At 42.5% G+C, this 27,467-nt stretch overlaps 1 protein-coding gene across 10 annotated transcripts in view; it reads right to left on the reverse strand.

The window, feature by feature from the left end:
- LOC125458109 (gamma-aminobutyric acid receptor subunit alpha-2) overlaps positions 1-27,467 on the reverse strand; it is a 222,924-nt gene that overhangs the window by 102,055 nt on the left and 93,402 nt on the right. For all 10 annotated transcript variants that reach the window (XM_048543026.2, XM_048543028.2, XM_048543033.2 and 7 more), the window contains exon 4: positions 22,332-22,399. In XM_048543026.2, coding sequence (XP_048398983.1) covers positions 22,332-22,399 — 68 coding nt within the window. The remainder of the gene's footprint in view (positions 1-22,331; positions 22,400-27,467) is intronic.

Below are 27,467 nucleotides of genomic sequence, written 5' to 3' on the forward strand. Positions count from 1 at the left end.
GATGCTGCCAGACTCACTAGGCTTTCCTAGCAACTTTTGGTTTTGTCTCTGAGTTACAGCATCCGCAGTGCCTTCAGTTTTTACTCAGAATGTTAATAGCAGTGAATTGAACGGTGGTAACACCATTGAATATTAAAGACAATTGGTTAGATTGTCAGTTATTTGATTGAGTCATTGCTTGCAAAAATATTACTTGCCAGGATGTTGTGTAGATTTTGGACATTGACTGCTTTGGTACCTGAGCAGGCATGAATGGTGCTGAACACTTCAGTCATCTGTGAACATTTACACTTCTGACCTTATGATGCAGGGAAGACCATTGATGAAGCTGCTGAAGATGGTCGACTGCCCTGAGGAGCTCCTGCAGAGCTGTCCTGGAACTGAGATGACTCACTTTCAACATACTTTTGGGCTAGGTATGACTCCAACCCATGGAGTCCCTGTTGCTCCAGCGTTCAGGACCGGAGAGGAGTTTATAATGGAAGGCAAATAATTTGGTTGTTGTGGCCCATGAGACTGGTACTTATATAGGCAGGACCATAAAAGAGGTTCTAGATACTCAGTATGAGGAATGACAAAATAAACTTGCGAGCAGCACGGTGGCTCAGTGGTTAGCACTGCTGCCTCACAGCACCAGGGGCCCAGGTTCAATTCTACCCTCGGGCAACTGTCTGTGTGAAGTTTGCACATTCTCCGCGTGTCTGAGTGGGTTTTCTCAAGGTGCTCCAGTTTCCTCCCACAGCACAAAGATGTGCAGGCTAAGTGGGTTGGCCATGCTAAATTGCCCATAGTGTTCAGGGATGTGTAGCTTTGGTGGATTATAGGGGGATGGGTCTGAGTGGGATGCTCCGAGTGTCAGCGTGGACTTGTTAGGCTACAGGGTCTGTTTTCACACTGGAGGGATTCTATCATAAATTAAGCAGAACCTCAAACATAATAATCCTGGGTTATTACCTGAGCCACATGTAACTGGCATTGTACCAAAGCAAAATCAAAGCTAATACTTCAATGACTGGTGTAGAAGCAGTTTCTGGTTCATGGGGCTCTAGCACCAATACTCAGCAAAGAATGACCATAGTTTTGGGATGGTCCACATCTGAACATGCTGGAGCTGGTTTTCTAGTGAGCCACATAACCAGAGAGGAGAGTTTTAAACAGGCAAGGGTTCAAGTTTGACAAGATGTGGTCAATCAAAGGTGTAGAAAAGGATATGCATATGAGAAATAATAAACAGGCTGTGTTGAAAGGGATAGATGGAACAAAACTAATAGAAAACCAATAGATAAGGCTAGAGATTACACAAAAAATGGAGAAAAGTAAAGGCTTTGTGCTTCAAATGCCATAACATTCAAAACAAAACAGATGAGCTGATAGAAAATTCAAAGCAAATTGAAAAAAATTACCTACAATCTGATACGCAGCACAGAGACATGGCTGCAGAATGGTGTATACTGAGCTCTGAACATTGAAGGGTACATGACATTTAGGAAGGACGGGGAGCTGGGACTGAGGAAAAAAGATGGAGGGAATGCTTTATTAATTCATTATGGATTTAGCATTATAGAGTCATGACCCAAGTTCAGGAATCCCAGCATGCAGAAGTGGTTTGGATAGAGTTAAGGATGATAAAGGCAAAATGTCTCTTGTGTATACAGGCCCCCAAGAGTAAATACAAGAGTAAAAGAAGCAATATTGGAAGCGTACAAGAAAGTTACTGCGGTAGTCATGGTGGATATAAATCTATACATAGAAAGCCTAGATGAAGAGTTTTCAGGATGGTTTTCTGACCTGGCATTATACAATCCATGACCACATAGTGAAATATGGCAGCAACAATCATAATAGAATTGAATTTTAAATTCATTTTGTAGGAAAGGAATCATCAAAGATTAATATTTTAAATTTAAATAAGGGCATTTATGAGGGCATGAAAACAGATCACTAAAGTGGACAACCAAATTAGGTTAAGAGATAGCTCAACAGAGATGCATTTGAAAACATTTCCTGCGATATTTTGGGAAGCACTGACTAGTTAGCTTCTAACTAAAAAAATTAGAAGATAGTATCAATTTGAAAGTAAAAACCATAATTACACAAAGAACAGTAACAAGGCAATTGGACTGACCACATAAATGCAATGACTACCAAAGCAGGTCAGTTGCTCGGAATACTATGGTGAATAATTCACCTCCTGATACTCCAAAGCCTGTCCACCATCTACAAGACACAAGTCAGGAGTGTGATGGTCTACTCCCCACTTGCCTGGATCAGTGCAGCCCCAACAACTCTCAAGAATCTTGATACCATTCAGGACAAAGTAGCCCACCATGATTGGCCTTGCAGCCACAAGCATCCACTCCCTCCACCACCGATGCTCGATAGCAGCAGTGTGTACTATCTATAAGATGCAGAAGTTCACCAAAGATCTCAGACAGCACCTTCCATGATCATGACCACTTCGGGACAAGGGTGGCAGACATATGGGAACACCAAAACCTTCAGGGTCCCCTCCAAGCCACTCACTATCCTGACTTGGAAATATCATCATTGAATCATAAATCCCTACAGTGTGGAAACTGGGCCTTTGGCCCAACAAGTCCACACTGACCCTCACAGCATCCCACCCGGACCCATTTCCCTGTAACCCACCTAATCTACACAGCCCTGAACACTATGGGCAATGTATCACAGCCAATCCATCTAACCTGCACATCTTTGAACTGTGGGAGAAAATCAGAGCACCTGGAAGAAACTCCCGCAGACACGGGGAGAATGTGCAAACTCCACGCATTCAGTTGCCTGAGGGTGGATCGAATCCACGCTGCTAGTGCTGTGATGCACCAATGCTAACCACCAAGCCACCGTGCCACCCTCGGAGTTCGTTCACTGTTGCTGTGTTAAAATCCTCAAATTCCCTCCCTAATGGCATTGCGGGTCAACCCACAGCTGATGGGCAGCAATGGCTCAGGAAGGCAGCTCACCACCAACTTCTCAAGGGCAACTAGGGACGGGCAAGAAATGCTGGCCAGCCAGTCACATGCACAGAAGATGAAAAATAACTCAAGTAGGAGAAATTTAAAGTACAAGAAAAAGCTGGCCAGAAATATAGAAACCTACGTTGCTTTTTTGGATATTAAAAAGCATTAACAAAGTGAGTAGCTGAGCTACTGAATGAGAATTATGAAAATTAATAAGACAAAATAAAGAGAAAGCAGATGAATGTAGCAGGTAGTTTACCCCAGCCTTTACAATAGCAGACACAAATAATATCTCAGATATTGCTGGAAATCAGGAAATGGAAGCAATGAAGGAAGTCTAGATAACTTACCATAATCAGGGCATTGATCAAACTATTGGAGCTGCAAATTTACAGATTTTCAGGCCCAGGTGGATTACACTCAGGGTTACTAGTAAGAGAGTTAATGCTTGGTTTTTAATTTTCCAAAATTTTCTATATTCAGGAAGGAGTCCTTTAGATTGGAACATAGCAAATGTAACTCATTTATTCAAAAAGTAAGGAAGAAAGAAAGCAGGGAACTTCAAGCCAGTTGGATTAATATCTGTCGAAGGCTAGGTGTTTACAGCCATTAAAGACTTAACTTAGATAAGTTTATGATAATTAAGCAATCAGTATGACTTGGTGAAAATGAAATCATATTCAACCAAACTACTGAAGTTCTTTGAGAAAGTAATGTGTTATGGAGAACTAAATAATGAACTGTACTCAGTGTTCTAGGTGGAATGTGACAAAGTCCACATCAAAGATTACTGCAGAAAATAGAAGCTTTACTGAAGAAGGGTCATGGACTCAAAATGCCAACTCTGTTTTCTGTCCACAATGCTTCCAGAACTTCTGAATTTCGATAGCATTTTCTGCTTTTGTTTGTTAAAAATTAATCAACTTGGCAATCACTTCATGGCTAAAGAGAAGCCATGAGGACATAAAACCAGCTTGGAGAGAGTTCACATGATGCAACATTTTCTTGCACTGCTGGAGATGGATCTGGGTAGGGAACACACATGCTACCATAATGAGCATTTTTCTTTGTCTCCCTCACAAGTGCTGAACCCTGTTTTACTGAGCAAATATACATTCCTGTAGCAGGCAGACTTACTGGTTAAATTTCATTGGGCTTCGTACAATAGTAATTTCGGAAAAAGGGGCATATACCACCTCTAACGGAAAAGCTTCACTGTAAACCAAAACCCCCTGATGCATCAGCTGACTTTATTACACAAGATGTCTACATCTTGTTTGGCTAACTTTAATCTCTATTAATCTGTAGAGATGTATTTCTTTATTACATGCTTGATGGTTGGGTGTATTTGCATCCATCTATAGGATGTGGGTTGTATTCAAATTTGTTTTACATTTAACATCTTTAAATAGATGGGGTTTAGCAATAGAATGAAGTCAGTAGCATGGCTATCTGCCCAGCTTAATACCTACAAACTGCACAAAGTCAAATGCAAAATAAATTGGCAATCCAGCATTCTTTTGAAATTCAGAAACTCTGCCATAACCAAATGGGGAGTGGGAAAACAGGAAAACCGTTCCATCCCTCCCCACCTAGCTTTAACAGCAACTATTTACTACCCATTGCACAAATGTGCTACCAGCCATCTCACAGGAAATGATATAATGATCTGAAGCAGCACATTAATGATGGGTCTAACCTCAACTGTACTATTTTGTCATTTATAACTCATTTACCTATATGTCTATCAAGTGTTTTCTAATGACTTAATAGTTAATTATAAAAATGCTGATGTTCATAAAATCAGCTACTCTGATTTAATCCCTTATCAATTAAATCAAACAAAATTACACATTGTCCTTTAAAAAAAATCATGGTTTAGTTTTTTAATTACTAAAGTAATTCCTAATAGATCATATTTTTCAATTAAATTTTTCAAATAAATTATTGTATGAATTCATTTGGCAGGCTTGAAAAGTAAAGATGGGCAAATTGATTTGAAGTGAAGGAAGAAATGTAAAAACTTTTTAAACTAAAATCTTAGCTTTTAAAAAAATCTACTTGCGGTGGTATTTTTTAAAAGACTGATTTGCCATGAAATAAGCATTTTATCGCATCATCTCATGCCGGATAAGAAAACAGAAGTGGTAAATAGGAAGCAGGTTCTACTGTTATAACATCAAGAGGCAACTTCAAATCAAGAAAAGCCATAAGCCAATTAAATCTGTACTTTTGTTGAAAATTTAAATTATTTCCTGATAAATAAATCTCAATCAGCATTGACGGAATTACAAACATTTGATTAGTGGATAAGTTAGATAATATTAAAAACTCAGGATGAGGTCATTCATTGCATTGAGTCTGCTCCACTATCCAATACAATCATGGCCGATACACTCTAACGTCTTTTTCCTCACATTATCTCCCTACCATTTAAGTCATTGGTATTTAGAAGTACATTAATCTCCACTTTAGGCATACTCAATAGTGGAGTTTTGCAAGCATTCTAGATTTGACAATCCCAAAGATTCTACCACTCTGAATAAACAAATGTCTCTTCATCTCAGTGCCTTTCCCCTTAGATTGAAATTGTTCTTTGATTCTAGACTACCAAATCAGCAGAAACATCTTTCCAGCAGCTATACTGTCTGTTTCTTTGTGTATTTTATAGGTGTCAATGAGATCATCTCTCATTCAGTGAAGTGCGAGAGAATTCAGGCCCAGTTTGCCTGAATCCTCTTCATTGGACAGTCCTGCCTATGTCATTGGCACCAACATGGACAACTCTCGCTGGTTGGTCTCCCTCCCCGATCATAATGATCTGTAGCTGCTCCATCAAATCCTTAACATAGCTGCCAGAGAGGGAGGATACCAATTGAGCGTTACATTTCTTGCCACAGGAACACCTGATCAAGCCTGTAACTATGGAAGCTCCTAACAGTTTTGGTTTTCCAGCCAACCTGTACAGCCGAGTCACTCATGGTGCCACAGAAATGGTCCTGGTTGCACTCCACTGAGGAGCTATCACCTTCACAGGAATCCAAAATGGAAGACATGAGTAGCTAGTAGGTTACATCAGATGTCTCCTTTATGACTGACCTGGTTATCTTAGGCAGCCTGGCAAATACCCTTTCCCTCTGTAACCTGAGGAATGACCACCTCCATCAATGTGAAATCCACATAGTTCTCTGCCTTGCACATGTCCAACAGTGAATCACCATTCAAGTTGCTTGTGCAGCTCTTGACACTTGCTGTCAATATATTCAGCTGGATCACACAGTGATTCAGGACTGCCCACATGCGGCAGGATTTCCAACCCACTTGGGTGTGGCCGGATGTGTCAAAGCATAACTTTTAGAGTTATTTATCACAACTAAACAAGTGGAACAATTTACCAGCTGACCACCGATTAGATTCTTCCCTATACCAAAGTAAGAGGATCATGGAGGTTAAAAAGTAGAGAAAGAAAGAGGCACCTCCTTCCTCTCTTCAGATTATAAGGCACAGGAGATGAAGTCGGCTATTCAGCCTACTGACTCAGCTCTGCCATTCAATGAGATCATGGTTGGCCTGATAATCCTCAACTTCACTTCCCTGCCTTTTCTCCATAACCCTTAATTCCTTTACTGATAAACTACCTGTCTATCTCAGCCTTGAATATAGTTAAGAACCAATCCCAATGGCCGTCTTTGGTAAAGAATTCCACAGATACCCTCTGAGTGAAGAAACTTCCGTCTCTTATGGGCTGATCTTAGATTAGATTCTGGTCTTAGACTCTGCAAGAGGAGGAATAATTTTTCTAAATCTATTCTGTCACATTCCTTTATATGGTTCAATATGTTTCATTCTTCTAAACTTTAAAGACTATGGCTCCACTGATTACATCATTCCTCTTAAGCGAGTCCCTCTTTATATTTAAGGTATGGTCTTACTACGGTCTTGTACAGCTTTAGCAAGATTTCTCTATTTTTCTCCTCCATTCCCTTTTTCAAATAAAGACCATCAATTCACTTGGCTTCCCTACTATCTGCTGAATTTGAGTGCTGGCTCTTTGTGACTTATGCTGCAGCTTCCTGTAGGCTTTCTCCATTGAAATAATATTCCACTCTTCTATTTTTACTGCCAAAATGCCTAACCACAATCTTTATCACATTATATACAATCGGCCTGGATTTGCCTATACTCTTAATGTCTATATTCTCTGTAAACTCTTCCCACCAATTTTGTGTCATTCCAAAACTGAGGATAATATATTCATTTCCCTCATACAAGTCATTAATATGTATTGTAATAATTGTGCCCCCAGTACTGATCCACATAATACTGTAATATTTACAGGTTGCCATTCTGAAAATGTCCCTTTGTTCTAACTCTCTGTCTTCTGTCAGTTGGCAAATCCTCTATCCATGCTAATAAACCATATCCACTATCATGTTCTCTTATCTTATTGAGAAGCCTATGGGTGGTACCTTACTGAATGCCTTTTGGAAATCCACATATATTATATCTAATAGGTATCCTTTGTCTATCTTGCTTGTCATCTCCTCAAATAATTCTAATTTGTTAAACACGATTTTCACTTTATGAAAATGTGTTGACTCTGCTTGATCAGATTACACATTTCTAAACATTCTGCTATTTCACCCTTTCAAATAGAATCTAACATTTTCCCAATGACAGATGTTAAACTAACTGGCCTATTGGTGCATGCTTTTTTTTGAAATCTTCCTTCCTTTTTGAATAAGGGTGGTACATTGGCAGTTTACCAATTAAGTGACACTTCTCCAGAACTGATGGATTTCTGGTAAAATATTAGTAGTGATTTGGCAAACTTCCTTGTGTAGAAAAAGACCCAGTTCAGATCAAAACAGCGTTGAGGGAAGCTGCTCTCATGCTCCCCTAAAAAAACAACTGATATAAAGCCAATCATCTCAATAACTAGCTCCTGGGGACCCTATCGTTACTTTTAAACAACCATGGTTATACATTATGAAATGTCAGTGACAGGTAGAGATTGAACCCAAATCTTCTAGTCCTGAGATATCGCTGTGGCATAAAAACCCTGACAGAGAGTGTGTCGCTATTTTAATCAACTTGTTTAGACATGTTCTATACACCCAGGGGCAGGGTGGATTTGAACCTGGCCCTTCTGGCTTTGAGATTGTATCCACTTGTTTTTTATTGGCAGAATGAAACTTAACTTCTAAAGAGAAATCTGTAGTTTTTTGCTAAATTAACTTAAAATAATTAGATATTAAATAAAAATTAACTCTTAATTAACCCTTAGAACTCTAGATTCACCAACTTTCTATGAATATATCATATATTCTACATGCTAAATATGTTATAACCTTAATCTGAGGATCACAGCAGTCTACCTTACAAAAAGATCATTTGAAATTTAATAATTTACATTAAGAAAGCAATTCCAAGTATAATTACCAAATGAAACTGAAAAGGAGTTTTTGAAAATATCTCTTCGGTGGTGATTATACACTATATGCAAGTGAAGATGTGGTTATATTTTGACAGCTTAGTTATATAGTTAATTATTGGTTTTAATGTATAGAATCACTAGGATTAAAATCACCAAAGTTTTCCGAATGCCGATTAGTTGTGTGGATAAAAAATGGACGGAAGATTGCTCGTTTATCTGAGGTTGAAATGAAAAAGCTGTGATATACTTGACAAGCATTTCCAGGGGTTGAAACACCCTAAACTGCATAGAAAGCTGCATTTGCATCACAGCGTATATTCCTGTGACCACAGCCTTGCTTCAAGTAAACAGCGGTCAGATGAGGACGAAAGACCTTGGATCATGGTCCCCCCATTCCTCTACATCTTTGCTGTGGCTTGTCATCTTGTTCTCACTGTCACTAGAGCTGAGGAGAACGCACTAGGTTCCTTGGTGGTAAGTTACAATTGCTGCGATTCCATAATGAATGTGATTCCACAACTACAGGTGGGACAAATCTAAAGAGTTCCCTCTCAGCCCTCCCAGAGATAACAAAGTCTTTAGTATCTCAGCAGTGGACTGTTGAACTCTTATTCTGAAAAAAAAACTCTGCATGGTTATGGAGACATGGATCATGGGAAAGGTCTTTCCTTCTCATTACCTGCAGAGCCCAGCCAAATTTCTCTAAAGCTTACACAAGTTGTGTCTGTACTGTTCAGAATGTGGTGATCCCAGGCTTAGTATCCTCTCTGTGACAATAAGTCATTATCCCTGGAATCAACCTGAGGAGCCTTGGCTGGGCCTTCACTGGGCCATTGCAACATTTTATGCACGTGCTTTGCTGATGATACAATACAATGAAATGTCCACCACTGAAACACCAGCATCTCCTTCTGATGTAGGGAGATGCTCCACCCATTCCACTTCAAACAACCATGTCAGCAATTAATCACATAATGGGACTACAGCAAACCTTACAACATGTGTGCAGATCAGATACATATAACAAACTGCCACGCTACTCAAGTGTCCTGAAAATGTCTTCTTTCTTCACTTACCACAGTTTTTAGATGCTGCCTGACACCCTCAGCGAGGGTAGACACGGCTTGGTGACTGCCCCGCCTGGTGACTGCAATGACTTTGGTGACAGTACTCTGGGCCAAGTGGTCCCCAACCCGCAGAGGGTCTCCCCAACCAGGGCAGGTTCACCCTCCTCATCCTGAGCTGCAGCAGACCATGGTATCAGTCACTGACAGTGGGGTGAGATGGGGGGGGGAGGTGCCTACTTTGCCTGACTTTGACACTGAGAACCCTTGGCCATGATGATGGAGTTTGAGCATTTATCTGACAGGCGCTGAGCAGCTGCTATCCTTTTCATGGTGGTAGCCAGCAACTCCTGCACCAGGTGGTAGAACAGCCGACAGAACTTGTACAAACTCCTCCAGCTTTTAAGCTAGTCTACTGCGGAGCTCTGGCATCACTGCTGGAAGTTTCCCGCGGCACAGGTATTAATCCATCAGGCTATGGTGGATGAGGATCCAAGCCATTTACTATCCATGTGGGAAGGTGCAGCCCTGTTGCGAACTCTTACCTCCTGGCTGGCTTTGTATTGATACCACTGGTGCTAAAGCAGGTCAGCCTGTCACATGTTACAAGAAAATATGCAAGGGTTGCTTGTGGTCTCTCAAACTTCATTTCTAGCCTGGCTTTCTCATCGAATCTGCACCTCTGCATCTTCACAGCAGTGTCTGCCTCCCTGGTGGGGCTACCAAGGAACAGAGCTGTCAGCCTTTGATTTCCCATCAGCTCTTGACGGGCGGCATGTCCCACTGCTGGGGTCCTGAGCCTGTGCAAGGCCCATGGATGGCCTGTTAATTGCCTGACTGTCTCGTAATCCAACAGGCCTATTCCAACATAAGCAATAGAGGTCTCTTGTTAGCTCTCCAGCCAGTGGCCTCCATAAAACTCCCCCTCGGGCATTTTGGGCCCTCAAATGGGTCAGAGGAACATACAGTACGGAACTGGGAGGAAAAGTGAATATTGTCAAAATTGCCTTTTGTGCAGTGAAAACTACGTCAGCAGCAAGTTCGGCCCCTCGTTTTGAAGATGGTTGTTGGCTTCCAATTTCTCAAATCAACTGTGAGCAATTCATACGTGGAGCTCATTCTGAGACTAAAAGTGAGGCCAGTTTAATTTCTGCTGCATTGATAAGTCTTCCTTAATTTAAAAAGGCTGGCTCAAAGTGACATTAATAATTGATCACTGTGATGTTTTCCTAGTAAGATGCCAGGCCTCCATTGATTTTGAACACTTTATATTGACGAGATCATATTAGTTGACATCCTAAATTACATTTTTTTCTTCTTCCCTCAGGGACTAAAACAAATTAAACTTTCATTCTCTTCCAGTTAGTTAAAACCTTACAGATTTTTTGTTGGTTGACCCACTGATCGTGGCCAAATGACCAAACACGATGGGCAGAATTTATTTGTCAGGTAGTGGGCCCAAAGGTCTGATGGATGCTTGGCGGCAACTTAGTTGTGAGTAGTTTTGAAAATCCAGGCAGGATTAAATCTTCACCAGGTAGTCTGCTGGCTGCCAGCAGAATTTCTGGCTCCGGCAGGGGGAATATCCCACAGGAATTTCTCCCGTAGAACAGGCTCCGTTAAGTGAAAGCTACCAGTCAAATGTTGCCAACTCTCCAGTACCAAAGGTGCCTCCAGGAACAGTGCCACTCCTGGTACAGCAGGAGATCGGAGAATGGGAATTACTGTCGGAGCTCAGAATGCAGGTAGGTGGGTGCAAAACGGCTAGGGCTGGTAAGGGAGGGCACAGAATGGGTGGGAGGAGGTGGTGTGTATGTAGAGGGAAAACAGGTGTCTTTCCACGGGTCCATCTATTGCTATTGGTGGGCCCTTCTGTTAGGTGGAGGGACAACTGTTCAAACGGGACTGCAAGAGTACATGCTAGTGAGTACCTGCTAATGGGTCTATGTGGTGAGGGCCCCAGACACCAATGATTGACGCTTAGTTGAACTTCAGGCAGGAAGGCTGTTTTTGATTATTCCCATCTTGGCTTTAACTGAGACAAGATCTCAGGTTGATGGCTTAATCAACCTGATCGTTCTTGCCCTATTATTCACCAACTGCACCACCAACACCCTGATCCCCCAATCCCGTCTCCCAGTCCACTCTGGGGCAAACATTAACTTCCACCCAATGTCCAACATGCAAGACAGAATTCCACGACACTTATCTCACCCGAAGGCAAGTTTGGAGACAGAGAGGGACTATTTGTAAAAGGGTACTAGGTTGGGATCTTGCCATGTTACCCCATTCAAACTCTGGATGGTTCATGACATGGTTTCTTAGTCAAACACCACTGTGAGTACGATATGGTCCTACAGCCCTACAGTATATGCTAGCCCATGTAACATATACTACAAAATTTGGGTTCTTGTTGCTACAGGCATCTTGGAGTTTATTCATAATGCTAACTATTTACTGTTAACATCTCAAACTTACACATTGCCTAACTTCCATGCTTACTAATATTATGGCTACATGATATGGCTATAACACTACACAGGACTGAGTAAATTACTAGATACTGCACTAACTCCATCGCACGGGGCTATGAAGGTGAGACAAGGACCTTTAGACTGGAACATCACATGTTATCATGTCAACTAACCAGTCTTAAAGGCAGACCATTCACCCAGTCTGAAATCAATCAACTAACATAACAGGAGGCATAGAGAGCCATCTTTCTACCTGACTACCATTTTGGACTCAAACATACATTTGAAAGTGATGTATTTAGAGAGCTACCGAGATAGCTCTTTCTGGTGTCAGTACATACACGATGAGTGGAATGGCCTTCTTATGTATTGTAAAATTTTATGATTCCATGATATCAGTTTAAGGGCTAGTTATGGTCCTCATCTCATTGCCTTTGGGATTCAATCAGCAGCAGGAAGGAAGCTTGCCATGCGCAGCCTTGTGTTTGCCTGCAGTTTAGCAGTGTGATTCCTCTTTCTGAAATCTGCTATGTTCAACATCCAAAGGAAGGCTCCCATAGAAAGTCACCTATCTGTTCCTGCTCCTGGTTCTGACCCTTCTCCATTCTAACCCTACCTCAGTCTTTTCCCGATTCCACTCACAGTCCCCACCACCTGGAGTTCCAGCAATAGCCAAAAGGCTGTCTCACATGATGTACTGGCACAGCTAATGGCACTGCTGGAGCTGGAGAGCTGCCAGCCAATGTTTGACATGCACCTCTCGTGGGTGGGATTTTCAGCCTACAGTGGGCTTAATTGTGTGGGATACCCAACTCTACCAAACTGCTTTTTACTACTTCAGGCCTTCCAGAGGGAAGTGGCACTGGATTCATGCCAGCTCTCCAACCAGCGTGTGGCAGCTGCTCACATATGTTACGTTCCACCTGCGGTGCGTACTAAATCTCACGCATAAAATATATTCATTTTCTCTCTTTTTCAGACAACATGATGATGAGCCTATTTCTGTTTCATCTGTTGTGGCAGCGTGTTACAATGAGGTGTCAGCTGACAGCTCAAAGATTTCAAACCAGATTTGCTTTAATTCACCTGCAGAGCCTAGACATCACTGGCTGGTCAGCATTTATTGCCCATCCATTGTTGCCTTTGAGGAGGTGGTAGTGAGCTACATTCTTCAACAACCACAGCCCATGTGCTATTCAAAATATTTAAGATTAAATCTGCACAATCATCTGAAACAGAGTCTACTGGTCACTCACCAAACTATGATGGTCACACATCTGTTGCTCAATACTGGGGAAAAAAGAAAAATTCTCAAGTGTTTGTTAGCTCTAATTTCAACCACATGACAGTGTTAAAGGTATTAATACTTGAGCTCTATGCTCCCAAATTTCTCTGAGCTTTACTGAAAGGCCGTGTAACATTCTGCACTCGGTCAGTGACTTACTGCAGCATTACGTATTCTTTGTCCATCTGTTTCATCATATTATTTTCCTTAATCAGATTCCCAATCGTTCTTCTAAACTTTAGCCAGTGTAGGCCTAAACTGCTCATCCTCACCTCATAAAATGTGCCTTTCATTTCTGTAAATAATCTAGAGAACATTTTCTGAACTAGTTCCAATGCAATGCAATGTAACAATCCCTATTCAACACAACTCTGGATAAGAGCTTGTTGCAATCGATTTAGTGAGGACCACCTTTGTTATTCAGAATGGATGGTGAAGTCACAGATTAGTACAAAGGTGTAGTAAATTTCTATCACAATTACTGTCAGGGTCTTGCTCCATAATCACATTCTGATCAAGTTGTTTGCTTGTAAATGAAGCTGAAAATGAAGATACATGAGGGTTACTGCTTTATCAAAATGTTATGAACGCGCACATCTCACCGCACTAGCTGGACTCCGTGAATGTGACAGAGATCACCAAAGCAACAGTCCTAAATTCTCTCCAACTGATGAAGAGAGACTAAAGCTCCAATTTAAACCTAAGGCAACAGAAGAAAGTTGAACAAACAAATGAGTGGTAGGCACATCTCAACTTGCCAGCATTTTTCAACTATCATTCATTCATGGGACCAACATTTATTGTCCATCCCTAACTACCCTTGAGATGGTGATGGTGATGTGCCTCTTCAACCACTCCAGTCCTTGGGAGATAGACACACCAACAGTGCTGTTAAGGAAAGAGTTCCGGAATTTTGATCTAGTAACAGGGAGGGGAGAGTGGTACAGTTCTAAATTAGGATAGTGAGTAGCTCGGAGGGAAACTGGGAAGTGGCAATGTTACCACGTATCTGTTAAACTTGCCCTTCTAGATGGTAGAGATCATGGTTTTGAGGTGTTGTCGAAGCAGCTTGGGTGAGTTGTTGCACTGCAACTTGTAGAAGGCATACAATGCTGCTACAGCATGTCAGACAGAGTGAGTGCTGAAGGTCATGGATGGGATGTCAATCCAAGCAGACTGCTATTTCCTGGATGGCGTCAAGCTTCTTGAGTGCTTTTGGAACTGCACTCATCCCGGCAAGTGGATCCAGCACACTCCTGACTTGGGCCTCATAGATACTTGCTGGCCAGCTTTAACTGCATCTATCATTGATCTTTCACTAGTGTCCTTTATGGAATGGAATTTGCCAGTAACACTCACATCGCCCCATGAAAGAATTAAAAATACATCTGATCATGGGTCAGAGTGCCAGCACAAGTATTTGAATATTCATGATGCTCTCAGCTGTAGGCGACAAGGACATCACAGACCTGATGGCACTCGGAAGCCGGAAGTATGGCTAGTTAGGGTGTGGCGGCATGCCAAACTGGCACAGCCTCTATTTTAAGCTCCATTCTTGCCAGTACCATAGGCAGGGAGAGTGTTGAAAATTAAAAGTGACCTATAAAAGAATGGGCATTCGTGCTCTGGTAACAAATCAGGCTACAAAGGATAATCGCTTCACAATGGAAATCATGCTGACAACCCATGGGGAAAGCTCACTATAGCTTGATGCTCAAAACAGCTTTATTCATAGCATCCATACTTAATATCAAAAGTTGGAGACTCATTTTGAATTCAGGCAGGGCCCCTCAGGATATGGTTAAACACCAGATGGAGAAGATATTAACATGTGTACATTCTATCTGAGCATATTCGATGCTGTTATGGTTGTGACTCATCCAATCCCTGAAGAAAACCCATAGCAGTTTTCTGGGTGTTTAATTTGTTTGATTAAAATAATTAAAGAGCACATAAATTCACTCACAATGCAAAACTTCAGGTGGAAATATTTCTAAAGAGTTTGGTACTATTAAACATATGTCATATATTTACAAGAAATAATGATTTTAAAATGTTGAGAAAATCTGTCACATTTGGTGTAATCAGTTTCAGTTAATCATTTTATCAATAATGTAGTACGTTAATGCCATTGACTAATTTATTCTTTTCAACTATTCTTGACGGTTTATAATGTGTTTTGCATAATAAAGCTAAATCATAAGCTTAATAGGTGTTTTGGTTGTTATATTTGAATAAAGCATTATCATGAGCTCTACAGTTAATCTATTTTTAAGCATTTTAAGCTAAAGATATATTAAGGCCTGTTTTATTGAGCACCAGAAAGCAGTTTCTGATCTGAATATGCTCATTCTAGTCAAGAACGCCGCACTCAAAGATGGTGCTATCTCCTCATTTGAAGGGGCACAGCAGTGGCCCGATGAGGGCCTGGCTGCTTATATAACATATTGCCGCTGGGGTACTCCTGTTAAAGATTATCTAACCCTGTTTCAGATGAGCTCGACTCAATGGAAGGCAGCTACAGCTAGCTGCCTGAATATAAAAACCTTTAAAAAAAGAGCAGAAAGAGGCCATTTGGCCCCTCTAGCCTGCTGCATCTTTCATTTTAATCATGGCTGATCATCCAACTCAATGGCCTGTTCTCGCTTTTCCCATATACCTTTTGAAAACTTCAACCCAAGTGCCGTAATCAACTTCTACTGGGACTAAATAAAAACCAGAAGAACTGTGGATGCTGTGAAACAGGTACAAAAACAGAAGTTGGTGGAAAAGCTCAGCAGGTCTGGCAGCAAGTGTGAAGAAAACATCAGAGTCAATGTTTCAGGTCCAGTAACTGTTTCTCAGAGCATTATCTATTGGGAATGTCCACTGGGACAGATTCTTTACCAAGGGACAGAGAGGGCTCTGAAGCAAACAGAGGCCACCCTTAACACATACCTTCTACCCACCACACCCTAAACTCTACTGTAGCTCAATGTATCAGCCACCAAACAAATGTTCATATACATGCAATCAAACTCAAGGTCACAATCTCAACAGCCCTGGTCACTGAATGTTGGCGGCTGAGCCCCAGATTAATAACACAGTACATTGGGTGGCTGGGCTGACATGTGAAGCAACTCTAGTGGACTGTCATTTTCAGATAATGGAGGAGTCCATCCAGGTCATGAGTGCTATGATGTCTAAGGAGTATCATGCACTCTGAAGCGTAGCTTCCTCAACTGAGTGACTGGCAACCTTTTTGTCAATGAGTGCCAGAGACGCAAGAGGATATCACTGCCTTGTCCATGAGGTCAATGCAGTAAGGGCAGGGCAAGAGATAGAAAAGCCCCTGGAGTTTCCACTCTTCCCTACTCCTTCTCCGCTAACAACGTGTGGAGCTGGAGGAACACAGCAAGCCAAGCGGCATCAGAGGAGCAAGAAAGTTAACATTTCAAGTCTGGAATTTCTGAAGAAGGGTCCAGACAGAAATGTCAGCTTTCCTGCTCCTCTGCTGCCTGGCCTCCTGTAATCCTCCAGCTCCACACATTGTTATCTCAGGCTCCAGCATCAGCAGTTCCTGCTATCTCCTTCTCAGCTACGTGCTATGCAATAGATATGAAGGACCTTCAACTTCTAGGTATCTCTTAAGGTGTGGACAGTCACTCCTCAGACTCTCTACCAGTAAATCCTGCATCCCACATTGCCATGTCCATAGATGACCCTGCACTTCTGCAGGTTCCCACCAGCAGCCAAGGCCCTGCAAGTCTCGGGCAGCTAGACAATAGCTACCAAGGTCATCCTGAGGCATGAGCAGAAAGAGCAATAGCCTGCCTCCACCTCTTCTATAAGAACAATGCTAGTTCCACATAAGGGTGCTCATAAGGAAATTTTTAGGGCACCAAACACAGCAGAGGTTCCCAGATATTTAGATTAATGCAGGGGGTAAATCCCTGTTTCTCTTGTGCCACTCAATAAATCTGTCATCTGTTGTTGCTGTTAGTCTGAACAGTACTATCACATTTCCTCAATCTTGCGCTTGTGCACTATGCAGCTGGCTGCTAAATGTTGCAGTGCTGAAATAAAGGCAGTGACAGCAGAACTGATTAAATGTCTTGCTGCTTTCCAGAAGAATCCCTTTAACTTTATACCCTTCCAAAAATCTGAACTCCAGTTATATGTCCTTCTATACCTTTGATTGTGGACTGAACTGAGAACAGGACCAGCGCCAAGGGTGCGTACAAAGGAAAATTTGGCTGGCAACAGAAGCTGATGGGTCTGTGGAGTTGTAGACAGCTGTTGTTGATGAAGTCCTTCTGCCTGCCAATAGCTACAGGATTGGCTCTAGGGTAGCTGAACATCTTGTGGGTGCGAATAATATAGCCGGAAAACTTCAGACTCCTGGAAGAAAAGGTGGCATCCATTTCTTGACAGTAAACAAGCACTGAAGGCTGAAGAAAGTCAGTTTATTTTCCTTCACCTCTCATTGTAAATTTTAGCTTTTGATCATTAAGATTTTACAAGTTGTGAACCCATTGTTCTGCTCCTCCTGCAAGCAAATGAAAGCACCCAGAAAGGAGGGAATGAGGACCATCAAGTCCCGGCAAGCCAAAAGGATCATCTCAGTGAATTCTGTCGACAGGGACCATTGAACAGCCTCTCCAGATTTTCTGTCAACTTACAATGCCAATTATTTTTGCCTGTCTATGTGTATCTGCATGCGTGCATTGCGGGATTTTATAAGGGATTAGAGTTTTAATGAGTAGAGTTGCATGTTGACAATTCATAATTATTTATTTTACAGTTAGAATCTATTTATTGTAATAAATAGTAATTCTTGTTAAGAACAGAATCTTGGTCTATGATTTCTGTCGACCTAACTCTAAGAAGCTAGGTTAGTTGAGAAATTTCTGTTCTTACACATGATCTGTAACTGCTGTGACTACACTGGGAAAAGTGGGCTTGATTTGTACTGATGATAATGGGAATTGCAGACGCTGGAGAATCCAAGATAACAAAGCGTGAAGATGGACGAACACAGCAGGCCAAGCAGCATCTCAGGAGCACAGATGCTGCTTGGCCTGCTGTGTTCATCCAGCTTCATCCTTTGTTATCTTTGATTTGTACCGAGTTATCCTAGTGAGGTGTAACAATTCTGTAACACTGTTCCTGGCAATTACAGATGCTATAACATAACCAAGTTAGGTCCTTGCACAGCAGTATCCAGTTTGCAAGGTTCTCTTTCAAATTATATCTACTGCTACCATTTACTGCTGATGCTGCACTCTTTGACACTGTGCACAAAATAAACAAAGGTGAGTTCCCTGGATGTTGAAAGAAATAGAGACTGAGGTGAAGAACAGAAAAGGGATATGTGTGATACGGTAAATAGAAAGCACAATTGAAAACCAAGATGAAAGCTGACAGTTCAGAGGGGATCTCAAAAAAGGAACAGATACAAGAGGCTCAGAGAGAGTATGAAAAAAGACTGGCAAATAATACAAAATAGAATTCAGACCTCTCCATAGGCATATAGGAATGGTGGTAAAAGATGTGGGGTCAATATGAACATAAAATCCACATGGAGGTATGGCTGACATGTTAAATAAAGATGTTCTATTGGCAGTCAGCAATGTAGAAGTTTCTACCCGAGTCATGTTGAAAGGGGAAGCCTGTCTGTGCTGGCTCTCTGCAACTCCACAAACCCCATTCTGCTGCATTTCTCTTTCAAAGAACATTCACAATTTTGTCTGTTTCTACTACATTCTCAGACGCTGCACTTCAGCTCGTAACCACTCAGTGCATTCAAATACTCTTCCTCATGGTGCTTTTGCCAATCACCTTGACTTGGTGCCCTAAATTTGATAAATCACCAGGATCAGAAGAAATGCAGCCAAGAATAATGGGTGGCATAAAAGAGGAAATTACAGATGTCTGAGTCAATCTTCTTTTAATTCTCCTCAGATATAAGGATGAGGCCAATGACTGGAGAATTAAACACATTAGCCCTGTTCTAGAAAAGGTGTGAGGATAAATCTGGTAACTACAGACCTTTCTGTTTCCCTCATCAGTGCAGATTCTTGTAGAAATAACCTGCAGTATTTTATGGACCTTTAGGGTGGGGCAGAAGGAGGAGAGATAGTTGTGAGATTTTAAGTCATGCATGTGGGATATTCTTGGCACTACATGGCCTCTCCTGACCCCGATGCAGTGAGATATGCACTGGTAGGTCTGCTTCCCTGTGCATGACCTGACTCTCACCTCCACTTGGATGCAACATGATGAAACAGGCTGGAACCAAGTGTCCAGATGAAAGCTGGCATTGAAAAGGGCAGGGGACTTCTTTTCAGGCTCTATCTGTCCTTCATAGGCATCTTTCCCCTCATTGTGATGTTTCCATGCCCCTCCTCTCCAAGCACCAAATTTCCCCTTTGTCACAGCCCTGTTGCAGCCCAGTCCCACTCCAGAGATGGCAGGATATGACAAGACTCTGGACTTACCTTTGTCTGGGTTCCATCGCAGTTCGCTACCCTCTGTGCTCATAGCTCCTGTGAACCATGAAGAGATAAATCTTCAATTGCACAGTGGAATATACAGTCTTGTGGGCTGGGTGGTTAAGTGACAAAAGAAATTTAATACTGGGAAATGTTCAGTGATTTATTCCTGTAGGAAGAATGAGGAGAGGCAATATAAAACAAAAGGTATGAGACTTAAGAAGGGTTCAGGAGCAGAGGGACCTAGAGATAGATGTGTAGAAATCATTAGAAGTAGCAGAATAGCTTTAGAAAGCAATTACTTAGGTATATGGGTCCTGGGCTTTACAATAATGGACGCAAAGTACAAAAGTGAGGAACTTACATTTAAACCTGCATAAAATGCTCTCTTGGCCTCAACTGGTGTAATGCACTCTGTTCTGCATATCCCACTTCACCGAGGATGTGAAATCATTAAACAGGATGCAGAAAAGATTCACAAGAATAGCGGTGGGGCAGAGAAACTTCAGTCACCTGGATCTGGGGTTGTCTGCCTTAGAGAAAAAGAGATTAACAGGCATATGGACAGGGTTGATAGACAGCTATGGAAGGATCTGGAACCAGATGACACTGATTCAAGGCAGTTGGCAAAATAAGCAACAGTGACATGAGAGAAAGAAGAAAACTTTTCAAGCAGCAAGGCTTAAGGATCTGGAATGCACCTCCCAAAGAGTGTGGTCAAGGCAGATTCAATTTAGACCTTCAAAAGAGAATACCATCCCTATCTGAAAGGAAAAGGTTTACAGAGTTCTAGAGAAAGATTTGGGAGTAAGGCTCATAACGTTGATATTGCAGAGAGGTAGCACATACATGGTAAGCTGGATGGTTTCCTCCGACACTTCCGCCATCTATAATCCGACCCCACCACCCAAGACATTTTTCCATCCCCACTCCTGTCTGCTTTCAGGAGAGACCACTCTCTCCGTGACTCCCTTGTTCGCTCCACACTCCCCTCCAACCCCACCACACCCGGCACCTTCCCCTGCAACCGCAGGAAATGCTACACTTGCCCCCACACCTCCTCCCTCACCCCTATCCCAGGCCCCAAGATGATTTTCCACATTAAGCAGAGGTTCAACTGCACATCTGCCAATGTGGTATACTGCATCCACTGTACCCGGTGTGGCTTCCTCTACATTGGGGAAACCAAGCGGAGGCTTGGGGACCGCTTTGCAGAGCACCTCTGCTCGGTTCGCAATAAACAACTGCACCTCCCAGTCGCAAACCATTTCCACTCCCCCTCCCATTCTTTAGATGACATGTCCATCTTGGGCCTCCTGCAGTGCCACAATGATGCCACCCGAAGGTTGCAGGAACAGCAACTCATATTCCGCTTGGGAACCCTGCGGCCCAACGGTATCAATGTGGACTTCACCAGCTTTAAAATCTCCCCTTCCCCCACCGCATCCCAAAACCAGCCCAGTCCATCCCCTCCCCCCACTGCACCACACAACCAGCCCAGCTCTTCCCCTCCACCCAGTGCATCCCAAAACCAGTCCAACCTGTCTCTGCCTCCCTAACCTGTTCTTCCTCTCACCCATCCCATCCTCCCATCCCAAGCCGCACCTCCATCTCCTACCTACCAACCTCATCCCACCTCCTTGACCTGTCCGTCTTCCCTGGACTGACCTATCCCCTCCCTACCTCCCCACCTATACTCTCCTCTCCACCTGTCTTCTTTTCTCTCCATCTTCCGTCCGCCTCCCCCTCTCTCCCTATTTATTCCAGAACCCTCACCCCATCCCCCTCTCTGATGAAGGGTCTAGGCCCGAAACGTCAGCATTTGTGCTCCTGAGATGCTGCTGGGCCTGCTGTGTTCATCCAGCCTCACATTTCATTATCTTGGTTTACTTCTGTGTTGTAACCATTCTATGATTCAATGATTCTGTAGTTCCATGCTTCCACAGATTACAGATTGTCGAGAATTCCCCTAACCCTTATACTAAACCTGAGGGCAAAGCTTAGCAGGCACTGAATTAAAGAAAACTTATACATTTTTTCTCTGTTTGTCTTCCTGCAAAATCTTTTGGAAAGATTACATTTTGTTGAACAAGGAGCAATGGGAATTTTAACAGTCTGTAAGTTCATAATTACTGCTGCGCACCCCTAGTAGCCTTGGAGAAGCTACTTGCAGAAAGACCATTTTCGCCATTATGTGGAAAAAAAGTCACATTTATGTATTTTTGCTTTAGCCTAATCTAAATATTATCACTTATTTTGTTATTTGAAAATGCAAGTTTAAAGTGAGGCATAAGCAGTGCATTTAACAAATTTGCCGTGTGTTAGTATACTTCAGTGCGATTGGCTGCTCATCTTGCTTACTGCTACCGCAATTGCTGAACATTGGAAGATCCCCTTTAAACCACCATCATGCAATGGGAATCCATGTTACAGAGATCTTGAGGCATGGGCAGGCAGTTTTCTTCAAGAGCAGCAGCAAGAACATTGGTTCATCACTAAACACAAAATCCAGCCCATAACTGCATCAATTAAAATAGTCCTTTATTATTACCACAATGATGTGTATTAGAAAAACAGAGCAATTAACCTTTTTTAATTCCAAAAATATATTTGCACATACCATGTCTGTGTCTGATACAGGCCCAAAACTTGTTACGTAGATGTCTGTCTTGACTTCTGTTATTCTTTCTGATGAAATAAAAAATAGCCTGGTAATTTTGATAGAGATGTCTGTCATATATAATTGAACATCGTAACACATTACACCCTACAGTAAGTATAACATTTCCAGCTTACAGTGCTGGTTCTACAAAAGTAATAGGTGTGTCATTGTATAATACTACTCTAGTTTTCTACACATATTGATTTGGCAAGTTAAATGCTTACATCAAAAAGAACCACAGGCAAAATCTTATAAGGGTCTGAATGACATGGGCTATGGCTAGATTTGTGGGAGACTTGGGGCAATAAGTGTGACAAGGCTGGTCTCGATATCAGGTGCAACTTGCAACAGCTTTTACTCTTTTCACAAATGGTGTGTGGCAACATTCTTGTTAATGCAGGGCGATTATCACTTATTAAACACACAGTTAAAAGCCTTATCCACCTCAGTAACATTCAGCCTCCCATACTGCATGTCTTGTAAACACGTTCAGGTTGGAAATCTCAACAAGGGAAAGACAGAAAAGTAGATTCAGCTCGTCACCAGCATTTCAGGGGCACTTTCCATGGTCACTAGTCACTGCCGCTCCACATCCATGGACACTGGCATCAGACATGTGCCATCCTCCCAGGACCCTCATGGCACATTTCCAATCTATTTGCAGGGTGCTTCTGTACTCCATGCTGCACCATCAACTATCATCACAACGTTGCTGCAAGAACACCCTGCCCTCAGGGACATACACTCAGATCATGGACTGAGCGAGGTTGCATCTCTGGGCTCTGAACTTGCTGTCATAGCACTCACTCACCGCAGCATATTCATTCAGTTTAATCTACTTCATTTTAAATTTCAGTTCCAGCAATTTGGAATGGAGAACAAACGCTCGCCCTTTGCCAGCGATGCCCCATTCTGTCAAAAACAACATTTAAAAACTGCTGTGGGGGGGCCATACAACAGTACTTTGTTCAGAAATGCGCAGCATTAGATGTTAATTAATGTATTGGAATATGTAAGGCAATGACGGATGTTTCCAGAAAGTCTTGAAGAGCGGATTCCCACAAGGGCATTATTGTTAATCATACATTAATGTGTCCCATGCAAGCAATGTACAGAGATACAATGGCACAGATATCCTTATTCTAATATCACTGACGAGATCATATGGAGTCAAACAATCATACAGCACAGAAGCAGACTCTTTGGTCCAACCAGTCCACCCCAACAATAATCCTAAACTAAAAGAGTCCCACTTGGTCCATATCCTTCCAAACATTTCTTATTCACATACTTATCTGAATGTCTTTTGAATGTTGTGTAACGGTATCTGCATCCACCACTTCCTCTGGAAGGTCAATCCATACACAAACCACTCTGTGTAAAAAAAAAGTTGCCTCTCACGTCTTTTTTAAATCTTTCTCCTCTCACTTTAAAAATATTTCCCCTCATCTTGAAATGCCCCACCCTAGGGAAAAACCTTTGCAATTCACCTAATCTCTACCCCTCATTTTTTTATAAACATATATAAGGCCACGTCTCAACTTTCTATGCTCCAGTGAAAAAAGTCCCAGTCTATCCAGCGTCTCTCTCCAGTCCCAGCAACATTCCCCGGTAAATTTTAATTTTTTTTAATATATATTGTCAAGGAAATTACAGTCTGTTTGCTGGCTAAATTTTTAAATTAGCATTTTAAGTATTTTTGTTACGATGCTACCTAAATTAAAATAGTTTTACTCTGAAATAGACACATAATAGAAAAGTAGCTTTTTGTTTGAGTTGTGAACTTATAATTAGGGTTCAGGTTGCTTTATTTATGAAAGTTATATAATTTCCTTTATCCCTGTCGTGTTTATTTAGAACAGGTATTTAGTTTGGCCAAGCTAAATGAGCTCAGTCCACACCTCAACATGTTTCTCTGTACAGTACGAAACAGTACAAGCCAGGCAGCTTCTGGAGGAATGGAGTAGTCAATGTTTCGAGTATTACTCTTCATCAGGACTGGATGTGGGGGTAGGATCTGGATCTGGAGCTGCAGTTAAAGAAAGAGCAGGGGAGGGGTGGTAGTGGAATGGTGGTGATAGGGCCAGGTGAAGATGCTCGGCAAAACGATCACCAAGTCTACGTTTGGTCTCACTGACATAGAGAAGACCACATCAGGAGCACCAGATGCAATAGACAAGGTTGGAGATGATGCATTTGAAGCTCTGTCTCAGCTGGAAGGACTGTTTAGGGCCCTGGGTGGAGGTGAGGGAAGTGGTGTGTGGGCAGGTGTTGCATCTTTTACGGTTACAGGGGAATGTATGGGGCGGGGGGGGGGGGGGCGGTAGGAGTGGTTGGCGGGTAATGTGGTGCGAACTAAGGAGTGGTGAAGAGAATGGTCCTGACAGAAGGCAGGGAGGGGCGGGGAATGAAAAATGCTCCGGGTGGTGGGGTTTGATTACAGTTGGTGGAACTATTGAGGATGATATGTTGGATGTGAAGGCTGGTGGGGTTGAAAGTAAGGACATGGGGGACCCCATCTTTATGATGTTTGGCAGGGGTGGTGGTTAAGAGCTGTGGAGCAGGGAATGGAGGAGGCGTGGTGGATGGCTGTCTGCATGACAGAGGGGGGAAAAGAGCATTGTTGGAAAAAGGCAGACATCTGGGATGCTTAAGAGTGGAACGTCTCCTCATCGGAGCAGGTGCAATGGAGACAGCGGAACTAGGAAAATGGAATGCAGTTTTTGCAAGATACAGGGTGGGAGGAGGTGTAGTCCAGTTGGCTATGGGAGTCTGTGGGTTTATAGTAAATGTCAGTCCATAAACTGTCACCAGAAATGGAAACAGAGGGCTCAAGAAAGGGAAGTTGTTTCCCAACTCTTCTGCTGTTACATCGATGACTGTGATAGGGTTAGGGTTAGGGTTCGGTGCTGCATCTTGCACCCAGGCTGAACTGGAGTAGTTTATCGACTTCGTTAACAACTTCCACCCTGACCTCAAATTCACTTGGTCTATCTCAGACACCTCCCTCCCTCTTCTTGACCTCTCCATTTCCATTTCTGGTGACAGTTCATAGAACATAGAACATAGAACATTACATCACAGTACAGGCCCTTCGGCCCACGATGTTGTGCCGACCTGTCATACCGATCTCAAGCCCATCTAACCTACACTATTCCATGTACGTCCATGTGCTTATCCAATGACGACTTAAATGTACCTAAAGTTGGCAAATCTACTACCGTTGCAGGCAAAGCATTCCATTCCCTTACTACTCTCTGAGTAAAGAAACTACCTCTGACATCTGTCCTATATCTTTCACCCCTCAATTTAAAGCTATGCCCCCTCGTGCTCGCCGTCACCATCCTAGGAAAAAGGCTCTCCCTATCCACCCTATTTAACCCTCTGATTATTTTATGTTTCAATTAAGTCACCTCTCAACCTTCTTCTCTCTAATGAAAACAGACTCAAGTCCCTCAGCCTTTCCTCGTAAGACCTTCCCTCCATACCAGGCAATATCCTAGTAAATCTCCTCTGCACACTTTCTAAAGCTTCCTTCTTATAATGCAGTGACCAGAACTGTACGCAATACTCCAAGCGTGGCCGCACCAGAGTTTTGTACAGCTGCAGCATAACCTCTTGGTTCCGGAACTCGATCCCTCTATTAATAAAAGCTAAAACACTGTATGCCTTCTTAACAGCCCTGTCAACCTGGGTGGCAACTTTCAATGATCTGTGTACATGGACACCGAGATCTCTCTGCTAATCTACACTACTAAGAATCTTACCATTAGCCCTGTACCTTGCCTTCCGGTTATTCCTACCAAAGTGCATCATCTCACACTTGTCTGCATTAAACTCCATTTGCCACCTCTTAGACCAGCTCTGCAGCTTATCTATGTCTTTCTGCAACCTACAGCATCCTTCGTCACTATCCACAACTCCACCGATCTTAGTGTCATCTGCAAATTTACTAACCCATCCTTCTATGCCCTCATCCAGGTCATTTATAAAAATGACAAACAGCAGTGGACCCAACACCGACACTTGCGGTACACCACCAGTAATTGGTCTCCAGGATGAACATTTCCCATCAACTACCACCCTCTGTCTTCTTTCAGCAAGCCAATTTCTGATCCAAATTGCTATATCTCCCACAATTCCAATCCTCCGCATTTTGTACAATAGCCTACTGTGGGGAACCTTATCGAACGCCTTGCTGAAATCCATATACACCACATCAACTGGTTTACTCTCATCTACCTGTTTGGTCATCTTCTCAAAGAACTCAATAAGGTTTGTGAGGCACGACCTTCCCTTCACAAAACTGTGCTGACTATCGCTAATCAATTTATTCTTTTCTAGATGATTAAAAATCCTATCCCTAATAACCTTTTCCAACACTTTACCAACAACTGAGGTAAGGCTCACTGGTCTATAATTACCAGGGTTGTCTCTACTCCCCTTCTTGTACAGGGGAACCACATTTGCTATCCTCCAGTCGTCTGGCACTATTCGTGTAGACAATGACGAGTTAAAGATCAATGCCAAAGGCTCAGCAATCTCCTCCCTGGCTTCCCAGAGGATCCTAGGATAAATCCCAGCCGGCCAAGGGGACTTATCTATCTTCACCCTCGATAGGATTTCTAATACCTCTTCCTTGTGAACCTCAATCCCACCTAGTCTAGTAGCCTGTATCTCAGTATTCTCCTCGACAACATTGTCGTTTTCTAGAGTGAATACTGTTGAAAAATATTCATTTAGTGCTTCCCCTATCTCCTCTGACTCCACAGACAACTTACCACTACTATCCTTGATTGGCCCTAATCTTACTTTCGTCATTCTTTTATTCCTTAAATACCTAGAGAAGGCCTTAGGTTTTACCCTGATCCTATCAGCCAACAACTTCTCATGTCTCCTCCTGGCTCTTCAGAGCTCTCTCTTTAGGTCTTTCCTGGCTACCTCGTAGCCCTCAAGTACCCTAACTGAGCCTTCACATCTCATGCTAACATAAGCCTTCTTCTTCCTCTTGACCAGAGATTCCACCTCCTTCGTAAACCATGGCTCCCGCACTCTACAGCTTCCTCCCTGCCTGACAGGTACATACTTATCTAG

This window comes from Stegostoma tigrinum, chromosome 1 (genome assembly GCF_030684315.1).
Source record: "Stegostoma tigrinum isolate sSteTig4 chromosome 1, sSteTig4.hap1, whole genome shotgun sequence".
Taxonomy (NCBI): Eukaryota; Metazoa; Chordata; class Chondrichthyes; order Orectolobiformes; family Stegostomatidae; genus Stegostoma; species Stegostoma tigrinum.